This window comes from Aedes aegypti, chromosome 3 (genome assembly GCF_002204515.2).
Source record: "Aedes aegypti strain LVP_AGWG chromosome 3, AaegL5.0 Primary Assembly, whole genome shotgun sequence".
Classification (NCBI taxonomy): domain Eukaryota; kingdom Metazoa; phylum Arthropoda; class Insecta; order Diptera; family Culicidae; genus Aedes; species Aedes aegypti.
This window is the reverse complement of record NC_035109.1, coordinates 409592631-409610890: the sequence shown is the minus strand read 5'-3', so window position 1 is coordinate 409610890 and position 18260 is coordinate 409592631. Positions and strand designations below refer to the sequence as shown.

The window sequence follows — 18260 nt, the reverse complement described above, 5'->3', positions numbered from 1 at the left end:
ATAATCATTTTGTTGAATTACCAACTAGGGTTTCTGAAATTGTCCTCTGCATAAATGACTGTTACAAATATTTCAAAAAGAGGAATATCAATCTGATACATTTGTTTCTGTTACAGGTAAAGGTGGCCGCTCTGTCGGTAATTCCTTTGGTGAAACTTTACGTGCATCTTGAGCAAACGAATATACTGGTTTGTATTAACGATAGCATTCGATCAGAAATGGAACTTGAAATAAGTTCCGAAATAATCAGCAATCCACGGATTACATCCAATGAGCTCAGCAGTAACACATCCAATGCCAGTTCGATCAAGTTGAACACAAGTTTCGCTTCCGATTATTCAATCGGTAGCAACGAAGCGGCTGAACTTTCTAGAAGCTTTAGTGGACTGAACATTGAACAGAGGAAGCTAAGTAGTCCTGTTCCATCGCAAGTGACGCCTAAGCTAGCAAAGTTTCCTTTGCCCGGAATCAAGGAGCTGTTTTATGTGTCTGTGACGATAGCATCCAGTCCGAAATATTTCATTGTGCAGCCATACTCACATGCTGTGCAATTGAATCGAATGATGTTAGAGCTACAAGAATATTGTAAAACAAAAGCAAGTCGCGTTCCGAAAGACAGCGTTGAACAGGGAGAAGTTTATGCTGGTATCAAGAGCGATGACGGACACTGGTACAGGTACGTAATATCAATAAAAAAAGTAATCTATCTGTCTATGCAGGGTGTCTATCCATCCGGGAAATCCGGGAAAAACCCGGGAATTACAAATGACCGGGAAAAATACGGGAAATACCCGGGAATTTGGTGAACACCCCGGGAAAACAAAACATAAGACTACCGGTTTATTTAAATTTTAAAACTAGGGGTAAAACTAGAATTTTTATCAAGGGGTGCATAACCGTCTGTATTTCGTACTTCGCATTATGATTATTTTTTGCTGAGATACTTAACGATTCGGATCTTTGAAACATTTCTAGAGGGGTACTTAAGGATTTCTGACAATGTTCTTGGCGAGATGGTTGTTCGATTTCCATTTGAAATCATGTCATATGAAATATTTGCTGGCATTCTAACGAAAATCGAACCGATATTCGACCAGTATTTAAATATTCTTTCTGAGAGATCACTGAAATGGTTATTAGTAGATTGCTAATAAAATTTTCAGTAGATTCTAGAAAAGGTGCTTGGCTGATTTTGCTTTAAATTTTTAGAAGTTAATGTCCCTCTGACATTTGGATAAAAATATATTTTTTTTTAATATTATCCGTTCAATGTTTTTCTCACAGGAGCTCTTTTTACTCAAAATTACAATAACAAATCACATAGTAAATTCAAATAGCATAAATGCTGATACATATTTTTAACCATCGTATGCACACATTATATATTAACACTAGGTATAAACGTATTTCCCTACCCATTTTTTTACTTAAAATATATGAACTTTTAGGTACATTCCATCCCTCTTTTGTTGAAACTTTAAATGCTGAAAGGTACATCACGGGAACGATTAGTAGGTACCAAGTTGAATAGCCATGTATTGCCGTTGCCGTTGTCTCTGTTGAGTAGCGTCGTAGGTACCTGTTTGCAAATATCCAGACTCTCCGCCACATCCAGTTTCCAAGAAGAAGAAACATTTCTCAAAATTTTGACATCGGCCGTCGTAATTGTATGTCCTTCTGAAAAGATATGTTCTGCCACCTTAGATTTGAAATCGTATGTCATCCCCTTGTCTATCGTCTTCTGAGCTTTTCCTATTTCCGCTAAGTGTTCCTTGAATCTAACCTCGAGAGACCGCTTTGTTTGACCAACGTAGACCTTGCTGCAGTGGGAACAGCTGATTTTGTAAACACCAGCCTTGTTTAGTGTGTTTACCGGATCCTTGGTAGAGCCTAACGAAGTTCTAAGTTGGTTGTCTCTGCTGGAAAATACCAAATCGATTCCGAAATTCCTTAGCTTTGGGCGGAGCTGTTTGCTGATGTAACGTCGTATGGGATGGAGACTCTCTTCATGGGTTCGGTGATAGGGGTTAGTGTCGTCAAAGCATTCCGAATTTGCTGTCTTTCCTTTTTGTCGATGATGGCTTTTATCGTCCTTTCCTTGTATCCGTTGATCCTTGCCGTCTCGTAGATATATTCCAGTTCCTTGATCTTTCCGTCTTCGCTGAGGGGTAGAATCTTCATCCTGTGGAACATGTGGTGAAACGCTGCCATCTTATGCTGGAACGAATGATTCGATGTGTAAGGGATAACTCGCTGGGTGTTTGTAGGCTTCCTGTAGATTTCGAAGTTGCAAGTTGAACTTTCTTCCCTGGTGACAAGTAGATCCAAAAATGGTAGTTTTCCATCCTTCTACTCCTCGTGGGTGAACTTGATATCCTTGTGAACGCTGTTGATTGTATCCAAAATTTTAGCCAGATCGTTCCGCTTGATAACGCTGAAAATGTCGTCGACATATCTCCACCATTTATCCGGTAATACTCCTTGTTTCTTTAAATTTTCCTCAAAATTCGCCATGTATAGTTCGCACAAAAACGGGGAGAGAGGGTTTCCCATGGGGGCTCCTTTCGTCTGTTTGTAGAAATTTCCTCGAAATTGAAAGTAGTTTTCGTCCATGCACAATCTTGCCAACCTCATGTATGTCCTGACCTTTCCTTTCCATGCTGCATCCGTCCTTTGGGGTAATAACCAGTCCTCGAGAAGATTTAGGGAATCCTTTATTGGAACGCTGGGGAAAAGAGCCGCTACGTCGAAAGAAACCATCATCTCATCATCCTCGATGTGTCCTGACTCTAATAGTTTCTGGGAGAACTCCTGGGTGTTTTTAACTGACCTAGTGGGGAATGGATTCGGCATACTCTGGAATTCCTTGACTAACCATTTCTCCAGTTTATGAGTGGGGGATCCGTCGGCCGAGATGATTTCTCGCATATCCTTTCCTGCTTTGTGAATCTTCGGCAGTCCTTTAATCCGTGGAAGAATGGGGTTTGACTCTTTAAAACAAGCCTCGCCAAAAATCGCCTTGCAGTCCATCAGGGTTTTGTCCGTGAGCTTGATGAATCCGGGTAGTGGATCTACTCTCAAATGTCGGTAGGGGCCTTCGTTGATCTTTTTCGCCATTTGTTCGTCGTAATCCGTCTTGTCCATGATGACGACTGCGTTGCCATTATCCGTCTTGATGTAGAACACTGGTTTATCCTTGAGTATTTTCACGATCCTCGTCTCGTCCTTGTCTGCCCTGCTTCGTTGTCCTGTTGTAATGGCCATTGCTACGATGTTACTCGTTGTGTTCTGGTCCTTTATTGATACGTTTTGGATGATTGCTGTTTCCATGTCTACAATGATTTTCTCCACGTCAGGCTTCGTAGTCACCGCATATTTTAACCCCTTGTTGAGGTGTGTCAATTGCTCTACTGTAAACTGCTGCGTCGAACGGTTAACTACGAAATCTTCAATGGGTTCTATAATCGGAGCAGGAACGCAGTTAATTTCCGTCGTCTTGGATCGCATGGAGGCTAGTTTTTTTTCCGATGTAGCCTGTTCTTCCTGTCGGCTTCGCATTCTTCCGCTCGTTTAACCTTGGTCAGGAATAATGGGAATCCTTCCGGATATTCCTGAGATAATTTTAAATGCAGAAAATAGCACTTCGTCGTCAGCTTGTGCAGTTTCGCATAGTGGGATTTAATCGATGTTCTCTTTCTCTGCTGTCCTCTTGATATGTTGTGGGATATGGGTGCCCATCTTAATCCTATGGCTAACGGGTGTTAGCTTTTCCTTCAGACATTTCTTCAGAAATGCCACGTCCTTTTATATGTATTATATTTATATGATTTAAAATTGTTTCATTGAAAACTAGTGGTCCCGGCAAACTTCGTCTTGCCATCAAGTAGGCTGTTGAAAAATGCTATGAATCGTCCCATACAAAATGACAGTTCTGTTCACTCTCGTTTTTTTCCAATTTTACTGGTGAATATCATGGGATTTGTATACAGACAAACACGTCGGAACCCTTGACGAACAAAGCGGGTAAAGAATCATCCCGAGCCGTTCACCCATTCATAAGCCATTTCGTGACATACAAACACCATTCCATTTTTATTTATATAGATATAGATAGATTTACACTAAGATATTATCTTCACGAATGCGCAGAAAATTACTGACATATTTTTGATTTTCCTCGGTGGATTTTTACTTATAGTATCCAAATCCTTGGCGCAACTCGCATGCAGTTAACTGGATTTCTATTTGATTCCTTGTGAGATTTTAACATATTCCTGCAGCAGTACTTCTTGGGAAGATTCTTGAAGGTTATCTGACTAGCTTTTCTGACAGTTCCAAGTGAAATTCATCCCACGGTATACAATGGGCTATGGAACCCATTAGAAAGTGTCTTGAAATATTCACAGAAGCCGCCAAAGTTGATGCTTGCTATATTCCTTACAATATCTTCCAAAAATTGCCTGGCTTCCAAAAATATCTTCACGGGAACCTTTCAAGACGATTTTTGGGGAAATCTTTAACGCTAATCCCTGGATATCAAATTGATCGTGAGATTATTTGTTGGAGTTTTCGCAAGAGCTTATACTGCAAGAATTTTGTAGAATTTGAGCAATATTCTTTAGAGATGTTTCTTAGATACTAGTTCCTTGTTATGTTCACTGTAGATCCATACAGAAGACCATAGAAGACGTGATCTGTGTGAGACCCTGTCGAGGATATCTATTGATAAATGTAAAATTTTTCGAAGGATTTCCCTAAAGCGCTAATTAGGTTCCTTGCCAAGGTGGAAATCACGAAGCATCTTACGCGTGTACACCAACGCAAAACAAACACGACAGACTCGCGAACAAACTTGATGAGAGTAGGTTTGCACCCGCCTGCACATACCAGAACATACCAGAACAAATATTAAAATGTTCGTGAACATTTACTCGCGTGCAACTAAACAAGGTGAGATTTATTATGGTTTTGACAGACAAATCAAGTGTATATCCATCAAATCGACAGTAAACTACAAGTTTGTAATAAAAATCCCTTGAAGTCTAGAAAACTCAGAGTCCTTTTCTACCAAAAGCCCAATTGACTTCGAACAGCTCCGAATACGTACACGAAAAGATTTATCATCGACAGATTACAGTACTCTTATACTCGTGAGTATTTTGCTTGTTTTTGTTCTGGTTCAGCAGACATGTTCACCACCTTTATCACTGGTTCATTGACAGTTTTTTTTTTCAATGTCATTGATCATAGACAAATCCTTTATGAGATCTATTGTGAGAAAAACGAGAAAGAAAATGTTTTTGTAATTGTAGTTAATTGAATCTGATCCTTTTTCTGATCTGCATTTAAGTCCCCTGATACTAAAAACCACTCAAATCTTTTTTATTTATTAAAAAAAAAAGATTTCTACAATTTTTGTTTGCAGGGGTCCGTGGGATATTTGTAGAACTTGAAAGGGGCCACAGCTCCAAAAAGGTTGGAAATCACTGGCCTAGACGGTTCTTATAAGACCTCTGACGAGATTTTGTATAGATTTCTGCAGATTGACAGCGAATTCTTTCAATAATCCAAAACAAATGTCATGGCTAGTTCTTTGATGAATAGATAAATAAATAGGTTCTTTAGGTATTCTTGGGAAGATTTTTGTAAAGTATTTGATTAGATTATTATTATGTTCATTAATTCTTTTGAAGATTACTTGGAAGATGCAATCTTGGATTCATGTCATAAGTTTTAGCCAGCTTCATAGGAGAGCAATAACATGTATTTGGAAATATTGTTTTTGTTAAAAGATCTTTTCTTGGATCCAACATGAGATTCATCACAGATCAATCATTTCTCCATAAATCAGGCATAAGCCATGTCTAACGCATATTTCTTAAGGCATTCTTAGAAGGTATTGAACTTTGCCCTTTTGTGGAAGTTTAGATGCACAAAGCAGGCATTTATATTATTCCATAATTTCTCTGAACTTCCTAAGAAATCCAGGGGGTAACGGTGTTTTAGATATTTCAGCAAAACAGCATTGTTTTTTCATAAGGGCCTATCTGCATTCATCGATTTCTCTTCATCGTTGTTTCCTTTACGTTATTGCAGAAAACTGATTCTGTTGTCGTAGGATGTAGAATCACTATATCTTCTTCATTAATAAGAAATATTGCAGATTTATTTTAACAAACTTATTAGCGGAAGAGAGGATCGATGAAGATGTGCAGAAATATTTTAAATCTTTTTGTCCATAACCCTTTTAAAATGTAAACCGTTTTTTTTGAATTGTATTAAAATCGATTCATAAATAAATTAAATCATGTCTTCCAAATTATATAAAAAAAAATAAAACAAAAATATCAAAACGCAGGATTTTTTTGCTATCTGTTCTTTTAATTTATTGGACAACCGGGAAAAATCCGGGAATCGGAAAACTAATTTTGAATGGACACCCTGCTGTTTATGAGACTTTGCATAGTACACAAACTAATTCTAATAATCGATGTTATTGACCCTTTTCGCCTAACAATAAGTAACGCTTCATCGAACCCCTTCCGCTACTAGAATCAACTCTCCCTTATTCGATATTTCTTATCTCGATAGACAACCATAGTAAAAGTAGGTTTTCATGGCTAACTCGATGATTCCTTGCTTGGCAGTTGCACTGGTTTTGTGTTACCCCCCTAACTCGATGGTCCTCTCAATATCGAATTATAGAGAGTTGATTGTATTGATTGTATATTATGAGTAATCTTTCCAATCACGAGTTCAAAAATAATAACGTTTTGATAAAAGTGAATATAAATTTGACGGAAAATTATAAACTATTTATCTAAAAATATGAAAGCTTTAAAAGTCCTCCTATAATTTAAAAGAAAACATTTTTTCAAATGCTGATAAAGTTAGATTAATTCATTGCTATACTGCCCATACTCGCATAACAGTCCCATTTGAATTTTCATCACTTTTGAGTTTTCTTCTTGATTCATGTTGATTATTAGTGTTCTTCTTGGTATCGTACTCAAAATTGTGTTTTTGTATGGACAAAATACGAAAAAAATACCAAACCATGTGCGTCCCATATTGAAAGTACTCGCATAACAGTCCCACTACTAGATTACAATGAAATTCAAGCAAACTTATTTCTTATGATCTTTGTAAATTTTTTTTTGCATCATAGTTTTCATCCGATACGAAAAAGGAATACCAAAAATGACAGTGTTTTAAACCATCTTTATTCCATAAAAATATTGTTCTTGTTTGACATGACTTGATTCTTTCTCAGAATGTATCTGGTGCGATAAATGATAGAAACATCTAAATGTTAATCCTTGCGAGAGGCTAAACAAAAAATAAATAAATAGCTTCGCTCCAAGGCAAGCCTAAAGCTGTCATTATTCTCGTCCTCTGACCAATTTTGAACGAAACGTCCGGTAGGTTCACATTCCAACGACATGAAGGGGAAGGTTTTTTGGGCCAACATGGGAATACGCGCATCACAACTGGTATCGTCGACTTGTCAAACGGTGTGTTTGCGATATCTAATGAGAAGATATAAGAAGTCAGCATTATGTACATATATCTAAGAAATGTCCAACAGCTGTGCCGAAATCATACTAACCAAAACATGCTCGCTGGAGTATTTCAAATCCATCATAAAGCTTCTTCTTCTTTCTGGCATTACGTCCCCACTGGGACAGAGCCTGCTTCTCAGCTTAGTGTTCTTATGAGCACTTCCACAGTTATTAACTGAGAGCTTACTATGCCAATGACCATTTTTGCATGTGTATATCGTGTGGCAGGTACGAAGATACTCTATGCCCTGGGAAGTCGAGAAAATTTCCAACCCGAAAAGATCCTCGACCGGTGGGATTCGAACCCACGACCCTCAGCTTGGTCTTGCTGAATAGCTGCGCGTTTACCGCTACGGCTATCTGGGCCCCCAAATAATCATCATAAAGCTGCTGCAGGTGAATCCAGAATACTTTTCTTATTGGCCGGCCGCAACGCTTCCAGAAAACCCAGGAATGTCTTCAGTTCTATCACTACCACCACCGTATAGTTTAATACTTTGTAGGAACTATTGAAATTAAATGTTGAGAGCACTAATGGTAGCAAAAGTGCCTTGGAATCTGTAGTAAACTTGGCAATAAATGTGTCAAGGTGCGCGATAACAAAGTAAGCGAGCCCCTAATAATGGGACTGGTATGCGGGTATATCTGAATTTAGTGAGAGAAGTACTCGGATAACGTGTCCCACTAGCTAGTATCTTGGATTTGTACATTGTAAATAATCGCATTAACAATATTCTAGCTGTTGAACATTTTATTATATTGTATTGATAATGTGTCGAGTAATCCCATCAGATTTTTCTGCTCCCAGCAGCGGCGTTGCAAAACTTTTTCAATTATGTTCAGATGCGTTTTTCTCGACATGATGATTTTCCTAATGGGACTGTATTGCGAGTATGGGCAGTATAGGGGTGGTCCATTAATTACGTAAGGGTTTATGGGGGGAGGGGGGGTTGAAGATTTCTTACGCGCCATACATATTATTTTTGGTTTTCATACAAAAAATCTTACCATGGGGGGAGGGGGGGGGGTGAAAAACCGCTAAAATTGTCTTACGTAATTAATTGACTGCCCCATAGTTACAATTAGACTTGCTATCAGAGAAATTTTTTTGCATTCTTTTTTAACGTGGTGCTAGTTCAACACGGTAATCCCAGATATATAAACAAAACACTTCTGTAAGGTACCGTGGAGCAAGTGGGTAATGGAATTCGCATAGTTGAGATTTTTCAAATTCTATAGACTTTAAATTGAAACAAATGAGGTCGTGTATATTTTTTAGCTTGACTCCCACCAAATATAAGCAGCATGCTGAAATTGATTTTTTATGAAAAATTAAAGAAAAAAATACAGAAAAAGTTTTTGAAAAATGTCTCCTTACTTTTCATTTGCCCCAAAAGTGGGGCAAGTGAAAAGATTACCGTTTTGAACAATAAATTCAAAAACAAACAATTATATTCACGATTTCTATTAGCTTTAACATTTGTTAAGGCTTCCCAATGAACAATAACATAAGTAACATGTAAATATAGAAAATGTTATTCTTTTCACTTGACTTTTCTTCTATTCAGTTATGTTAGTTGAAATGATTCGACTGCAACATTTCCAATGTTAGTTCTTACATTATAGGACATCAATTGGATTTCTGCTCTGTATAATTTCCGCCGCTCGTTATTTGTTTTTGAGAAAATCGGATATGACGTTGGATAACTCTTCGGGAGTAATCAAACGGAATCCTTCAATAACGTATTTAGAATCTTTTTTATGTGGATAGACCTATACCCCATTTTTATGTTTCGAACTAGCTTTACATAGACATTCCACGAGATTTCCGTGTGTTCTCTAATATTGCAACTTTTCAGTCCACGTCTTCCTTTTAATTGGCTGCCCGAAGTAGACATATTAATATTGTATTTTCCTTAATAATAGCTGATAGCTAATAGCTTTTAATGCTTGAGTATAGTGTTCCTTGAGTTATCAGCACGTTATGTTTTTCTACGATAATTGCGAACCATGTTTACTTCCCTGGGCTTGGGATTATATTTTCCAGGGAGCGATGAATTTTGATAATTGATCGCTGTTGTTAGTAGTTTTGATTAGATGTTGGGTGAATTTCAAAGCAATGGCAACCTTTTTATTACAAAATTTAGATTTTATCTTCTGACCTAAAATTCTGGTTAAACTACTGTACTATGCAGTTGGGCTGCACTAGGCTATCACTCATCAAAATTACTTTCACTTCGGGAAAATATAATTTCAAACTGGCGAGAAGATTACGAACTGAGGGTGGGTTAGGAGCACAATTAGACCCTTGAATGTGCAATGTGGGGTAGTAATTGGGAATGCCATTGACGGTTTGTAATCTTCTACGAGGTTTTCGAAAACCAACAGGGCGCGTGCACCGGGTTGCGGATAGGAGCAAAGGGAGATCAATAGCATCTACCTAAAATAATAGAACAAAAAGCCGTTCGATGATTAGGTAATGTTTAGCGATCTTCTATGGTGTTCTAGTACTATAAAATTCTTCACTCACTGGGAATTTTGGCCTTGATAATAACAATAGTGATAAAAACATAAAATAATACCTAATACTTGATAAGTACAATGTAGCTTCAATATAGTAATAAATGAAATAAAATCAATTTTCTATACTTGACAAGGTTTTGAAGACAATCAATGAGTGAAAGAACTACCTATTAGAAAAGCCACATCAGCTAAGGCTATACATATACAAATGTTGGTCATAGGGTCATGGCGAGCATTCGGTATGTACGTCTATGATTGATTCTTATCTAATAGGGGCACTAGAAGACCACGCGGACAATTTCGAAACAAATTATTTTTATACATCGGTCTTACGATCCGAAAGGCTCAGCTATGCTGCAAAGTCATTTTAAAAGCTATTCATTACTACTGTTTAATTGTTTATAATTCTAACAAAACTACATAATTAACTCATTACTAATCACTGTTTCTATATTCTCTTTTTCTCTCCTTCTTATCTGTTGCATGATTATGAGCATCACTAATATAACGCATGAGCATGCACAATAAGAATAATTTCAGGATTGAAAGCAGTACATGGATACCTGGATAGAATAGCTTCGAAAAGGGCGCTCAAAATATAATATTTCTGATCAGGGAAGTATTATTATTAAGGGTATGTATGTTTTTCCATTATTAACACTTAGATCACATAAACAAATGAACTAATAATATCAAATATTTTTAAAATATTTTTATTTGAATCAGTATCGTCAATCAGTGCAAAAACAGATAAAGTTTGTAAAGTTATCACCATCGATTGAATTGCGCTCTGTATAGTAATGTTCAATCAGTATCAAAATCTCCTAAAGCGTCGCATTGTGCCATCAGCAGCCCTCATATTGTTATTATTTTGTTGTTTATAAAATTTCTGGAAAGCGATCAGCATATTCTTTCTTACTTGTACAATGGCCGATCTATTTGGAATTTTAATAAGTCAAATCTAACTTCAAAACTCAAATTTAATTGCTCTCAGCACATTTACATTTTGCAGCATTAATCGCATTACTGTGTCAAGTCTTCTCCATTCCCTATACCCTACCCCAACCCTTCTTATCCTTTCCGATGGTGTTCAAGTGGTCCGCATAGACTATTACGGCCATTACCTATCCCTTCCCCCGGCTTTGGACTGACTTGCGCTCTCATTGCCCCACCAAACGCTGCAAAATGAAAATGAAAATGAAAATGATAATTGCGAACCATGTTTACTTATGGGTACTTGAAGAGAAACACAAATTCAATCTCTAATAATAAACTTTTCACTTGCCCCACCTGATAAGAAAATTTACGGTGTTTAAATTTAGTTATTTTTAAGTCTACGTCGAATTATTTCTAAAACTTTTTTTATTGCAGTTTGAAACTGTTACAGAGGACAACTAAGAAGTGGTACAGGAATTTTTTTTCCACTGAAAATATTAAAATAAGATTGTACACCACCAGCTTGTTACGAAGTAACAGTTGACAGGTTAACAATTTTTCGCTCTATTATGCAATAATGGCTGAAAAATCTCAGAAATCTCTTACCTATCGTAATGTTCTCGGCCTCAAAGGTTTACGCCTGAGTTTAAAACGTTAATTCACAGTTATTATTCAGTAAAATATATCAATTGTTTTCACTTACCCATCAAACATGCTCCCCCCCCCTACTCCTTGGTAAGATTTTTTGTATGAAAATTAAAAAAAAAATGTAGGGCTCGTTAGAAATCTCAGATCCCCCTCCTCCCATAAATCCTTAAGTAATTAATGGACAGCTCCTTATTCTTATCCCATGTCGAATCAATACGAAGACATCAGATCGATCCAAAGTAATCCCGCACTGCGCAATGCGCTTTAAATTTTATGCATCTCTCGACCTCAAGGTTAATTTTTGTTAAAAAATCGTTTTTTTTATGCAACGATTTCTAACTGTAGTATTTATTTGTATTAATATATTGTCACGAACACAAAGCGCAAGTGCTATATAATTTGCCTATTTATCATTTCAGAGTTATTGCTGTGAACATCCTAAGTGGAACTGGATTGATCCACGTATATTTCTGTGATTTCGGACAGATTAGTGTCGTAGATAGCGAATCACTGCGAATCCTACCTGCTCATTTGCGTACACTCCCGCAACAAGCTGTAAAAGCCCGACTGCACGGTAAGGATATTATAAGCGTTTGACATGCAGCCATTTCCGAATCTGATTAAAATTATTCTATTCACAGGTGTTCAACCAGTACATGGTGACTGGACGACGGAGGACGCCGTACGATTTCAGCAACTGACCGTTGATAAGAAATTTGCCAGCTACATCCATAACATTACAACTGACGAATTCAGCCCGAATGAAGAAATTGTCGATTTGATGTTGATTGACGTTTCGACTGAAGAGGATATTTTTATACACCAAATTTTGGTAGATGAGAACCGAGCTGTTTTGATCAGCAAGTAGCAGACGCAAGTAATCTGGCGGTGTTCAAAATACAGAGTCAACATCGTAATGTCCTAACGTTTTGCCTCAACGAGCTAGGGAAACTTTGCAATATGGGTGCTCAGAATACAAGGAGATCATCATCATACAGACAAGGCAGCGCTGCTATGAAAACGACAGATCAACAAACTTGATCAAAGAGGAGTTTGCCAAAAGTAACTCAAATACAAGGGATGCCGGATGCGCCTGGATTTAGGAGTATTGCATCTGAAGATGTACGTGATCTTCTATCACCAGTTAAACAACTGTGCCTTAAGTATTTTCCTGCGATAAGGAAAACTCGCATGAAAGGTTTATACAGTGTTTTTTATATTAAATTATATGCCTTAGCAATTGTTATTTCTATCTATTGGTCTATAATACGTATTTATACAGTTCACCTGATCCGGCAAAATAATCATTCCATTAAATAATAATAGAAGAAAAATATATTAAATTTATCAAATCATAAACAATCAATCACAAGGGACTGTTTCCAAAACGAATGACTTATCTCAGAATTGCCAAGTTGTTTTATAAACGAAATGACTATATTTAAAATGTACCTTAGAGCAAAATCAAAATTGATAACTGAATGTGATGAAATAAATATTAAAGGCCTCGTTTAATACATATTGTTAATAGACATTGTCCAATAATTCGCATGCTCCGAAACTATCTCCTGTTAGACGCTGCCTTTCACTGTATGTATTCCTATCGAAATTTCTCCGCTGTCGTTGATTTCATTCAGGTGAAATTTGGTAGGTAGGTACTGCCATTCTACGCCTACTTGTCCCATGTTCTATGTAAACCTTATGGACCGCGGAACAAATATGCTTAGGATGGCAGGGTAATAAATTCATATTAGGTATTAGACTGGCCCAGCTCAGCATGTAAAAAAAAATAAAAAAGTACCGTAAAATGGGGCGAATAGAAACACTTTCCGACATGTTTGAATGTGTACAACTTAAACCGTGTGGATAACAACCAATTTTATTAGCCTTAAATATGGATCGGGTCTTCCTTTGTTAAGGCCCCAATTGCTGTTAAAAAATAAAAATTATATTGCACAAAGATTTATGAAAATGTTGTATGTTTCTATTCACCCCGCAATGGGGCGAATAGAAACACTGTTCAGCAAATATCAATACTTTTTACATTTTAATGGAAAAACAAACAGATATTTAAGTGCATCTTGAAGAAATATCATCATGTATTTATTTAGTGAAGAAAAAATTAAAATTTTTAAAACTAAGTTCAATTTTTGATCATTTTTGAAATCAGCCAAAATGGCGGATGTTTTAAGCTATCAAAAATGATTAAGATTTCAATATTTTCTTCCCAATTTTTTAATGAGAAATGTAGCAACATTTTTAATTTGAAAATAGTCTAGCGATACTCTGTTGTTGTTGAACTAATGAAAAAAAAAAAATAATATTTCAGTAGGTTTTTAAAGTTTATCATTACATAATAGTCGCATTTTTAACTGAAGGTCGCTGATCGAGCAAGTGGCAGGATAGGCTCGATGGACGACATTTCTTACAGATGGTAAAACATTTATTTCACATTCTTAATTTAACAAAGTGTACACTCAATCGGACTAGACTACGTTGTGTTATTGATTAACTATGTAATAGAATGATGCAGTAGTAGATGCTGTAGAGGAAGAGCTCAGAGCCGATCATACGGTTGGATGTGATGGTGATGGTTTGCCCAAACATACTCCCCGCCTTGAAGTATTGACTTCAACATAAGAATAAAAGATACACTCTAACACAGATCCTGCAACTGTTCGAACTGATGCAAGGTTCCGATAAGTTGATTTTCGTCGTCAGAGATTTCCGCTAGGGGCCCTTTACTGACGAGACTTCAAGCAACATGGTTGTCTTGTTTTCCGAACACGGCGCAGATTGAAGGCTACGGGGGACGTAGAGTCCCGCCGAGGTACATTGTGTAACCTCGGAAAGAAACGCTGTTAGAAGCACTGCACACATTCACCTTCAATCGAAATCGTCCAAATACAGGATAATAAAGCGATCCTCTTCATCGGTTGCGGGAGCTGTCAACACGATCCGTTGATGATTCCATGGAGCTGTTATCCATTATTCGCAAGTGATGAGGATTATTAATTGGTGAAATGCTTCGTTATCTCACTATCCTACGTAGATCTGTCGCACTGCAGGTCACGGCACCATTATGATCGAGCAAGTGGCAGGATAGGCTCGATGGACGACATTTCTTACAGATGGTAAAACATTTATTTCACATTCTTAATTTAACAAAGTGTACACTCAATCGGACTAGACTACGTTGTGTTATTGATTAACTATGTAATAGAATGATGCAGTAGTAGATGCTGTAGAGGAAGAGCTCAGAGCCGATCATACGGTTGGATGTGATGGTGATGGTTTGCCCAAACAGTCGCTTTGTTTCTATTGCCCCACTTTTTCTATTCACCCCGTTTTACGGTACGTACAATTCCACGGGATGCCCCCCAGGAAAATTACAGCTCATTTGGTCGAACTTCTAATTGTCACTCGAATTGTCAATAATAGATTCGATAACTTGTATTGGATCGTAATTACCGAAACATTTGTGAGGCTTAATGTTGATCCAGTTGTTTAGTTTAACATTGGATCAGAACCTGTCCGCTTACCTTTGTTGGAAAGGTATTTTCGAAACCTTCTTCCGATTGTGTGTGGTTGTGGATTTGTCTGAAGGATTTCGGAGATCCACGGAACCAGTTCACTGATAAACTTTAACACGACAAATCTCACCAACACTAGACACTACACTGACACTGGTTACATCATTCATTATTGCATTTGCTTTTCTTTCAATTATGAAACGATGGTTGAATTTCTTCAGATTAAGATTTATATATTGAATGTTTTCTTGTTTCCATAAGCTGGTAAAAACATAACTGCAATTGCTTTTATTATATATTACTTAACGTCAAAACAAATCCTTTCTACTAATTTGTAGCAAAACAAAATAAATTATCAACATGCAGGTATGATAGAACAAAAACTGTTTTACTTTTATAGTTGATACATTATACAAGTCAAAATTTCTTGAAATATGACATTGGATTTTCAGATAGTACTCGTAGGTAATGAAATGCCTAGCATTGGAATGAATAGTTGACAATTATCTAGACTTATTCTACGTCATTCAGGTTTTTTCCTTAAATTATTTAATGTTGTTAGCTAATATAGCACTGCAAAATGCAACATATGCTATCGTTTAAATTACATATGATTGAATAAATTAAGTTGACTAAATACAATTACAAGTAACATGTATGTACAATTCTATTTACCGCATGACAGAGGCTATTTTGTTTCCTTTTTCCTTAGATAAGTGCGTATAATTTACATCTAGTAGTTCTAAAATGAATAATCGTGATTAACGATACAAAGTGATATGCCATATTTTTATTATCCTGTCCTGGCTTTGCATTCTTACTGGATTTTGGTCTGGCTTTCTTAGCATCTTTATTAGCATTTCGGTGTCTTGCATTACAATACGATATTCCTACAAATTCTAGTATTTTTTTTTATTCTCACCCGAAATGCGGCCGTACTCAGAATCGAACCGAAGAATTATTAGAGCATTTTGAAAATTTTACTCATCATCACCGTTGATCTTCGTGGTAGCACTATGGGGTTTCACGTGATTTTTTTTTTACTCTTATCTTTTACAGTACCGGATGTCAACATTGCAGTTTCAAAATTATGTAGGTAACTACGTCAATGTTTGATAGATTTCGATGATATTTTCAGGAAAAATCACAAATAAGTGATGTTTTTAATACACGCATTGAAAAGTTTGAATTCGGTGATAGTTTCGGATTTTGGGGAAATTTATTCGGCTACCTAGGATATTACGAAATAATGGGGAATTACAAGAAACCTCATCTAAAATTTTTTTTGAATCATGTAAAACTCACCAGTATTTCAGTTTGGAGATTATCGAATACAATTGCAACAATGGTAATTTTTAAGGACGCCTCTCAGGTTAACCTTTCGGTTGTCGCGCGTTTTTTGTAACGCGAATAGTCGAGCGTTGTACTTTGTACAACACCCTTGGTTTTGCCGGTTTTGCGAATATCCCCGAAGTCTGGCCACTTAGAAAGATGACGTCTTCGGCATAATGTGTTACATGCATGCCCTGATTCGCTACTTGTCACATAGTAACGCACTTGCGCTAGTGTCTATACTCCACTGCACTGTGACGTCACGCATCAATTTTGACAGGTACTGGTCCTGTTGTTTACAGTTTTGACTTAGTACTTTTTTCGAATCATTCTTAATTTCGTGAAAGTTTGCTGCGAGGAGAGGTCAAATCCACTGCAGATACCTACGGATCGTATTATTCTATCTTCCTACCGTGAAAAATCGTCACCATCAGCATGCTGGTGATAGAAATGCGAAGATGAAAAAATGATGGAAAAAACGACTAAGTCCGAAACGTAAACAACAGGACCAGCAGCTGTCAAATAAGTGAGGTTAGGCTCGTCATATGCAGCGCTCTATGGGGCTCTGCACTGTATTGATTTTGTACAGAGGACTGACACGGTTGTCATCCTGCATACATTTCGGCTCTTCCTCACATCGTTTTTGATATTTCGCGTTTTGGTACCCACTTTCTGGTCGGTTTGCCCTAATTTGCTCCTGGTTTTCGAGTATACGCCACATGCGCTGCTAGTGCTAGTTTCTGGCAATTAAATATATTGCGTTATCGTCGTATTTGATTACGCTTTTCCTCTTTTCAACATTTTATTGAATGTTTTATGCATCCGTGAGGTATCAATGATGTCTCTATGCAAAAAAATCATATGCTTTGTCAGTCCCAAAAGAATCAAAACAATGACGCCATGTTGAATCAATTATGGGTAGCTAATTATGGGCTCATTTCACCCCCCTGATTTTGTATGACATTTTGACGTTTACTGGCCTTGTTGTTTACAAACTTCATGGAAGAGTGAAAAAGCGAGAATGATTTTCGCGCAGAGCCCTATGCACGAAAAATCGCTAACAGATAAAGCCTGGTATTCACATCCTAAGTAGAGCGGTCAAGTACAATTTGTTGCTAATTACCAAAGTAATTTTGACAGCTGATCCAAAATGAGCGAGAGCGAAGTGTCGCTTTTACTTGCGGAATAATTGAGCGGCACATTTTTCCGTACAGAATAGTGACAGCTCCATTTGATTTGATTTGTACGGCAGGCGTTAACAATGTTACGAAATCAGCTCTACTTGTCAACTGGATACAGCTCAAGTAATTTGGACAGCTGAAGTAATTCTTGGCCATTACTTGTCCTATCCTTTTGCACAGTACTTACGAAGTGGATACTAACCATAACTCGAAAAATATTTATATGGCGAAATGCATCTAACGAATTATTTCTCAAAATTGGGAACTATTTTCGAAAAAATATTTGGTACCGGTTGTGCGTGATGATGATGGCTATCACGTCTACCAAATATGTTTTCGATTGATGCTTCCATTTACGAGTAATTTGAAGTTAGATGCCTTTCCCCATACAAAATTAAACGAGAAAACTTCTGCTGATCAACTGTGGGCAAGAGCAAAGCAGGTAATCCATTGTTCAGTAGCTCAAGGGCTATCATTATTTTAGCCAAGAAATTCGGGATTTTGCCACTAGGCGGCGCTAGTGACCATGAAACTTTTGTTCTGCA

The 18260-nt window shown here is 37.1% G+C and overlaps 1 protein-coding gene across 2 annotated transcripts in view; it reads left to right on the top strand.

The window, feature by feature from the left end:
- LOC5573221 (tudor domain-containing protein 7A) overlaps positions 1-13199 on the top strand; it is a 38689-nt gene extending 25490 nt beyond the window's left edge. Inside the window, exons 7-9 of one of the 2 annotated variants that reach the window (XM_001654373.2) lie at positions 117-676; positions 12089-12243; positions 12311-13199. In XM_001654373.2, the coding sequence (XP_001654423.1) occupies positions 117-676; positions 12089-12243; positions 12311-12537 (942 nt within the window). In that variant the 3' untranslated portion in view covers positions 12538-13199. The remainder of the gene's footprint in view (positions 1-116; positions 677-12088; positions 12244-12310) is intronic. The other variant, XM_021848646.1, reaches the window with a different exon arrangement.
- The last annotated feature ends 5061 nt before the right edge of the window (positions 13200-18260 follow it).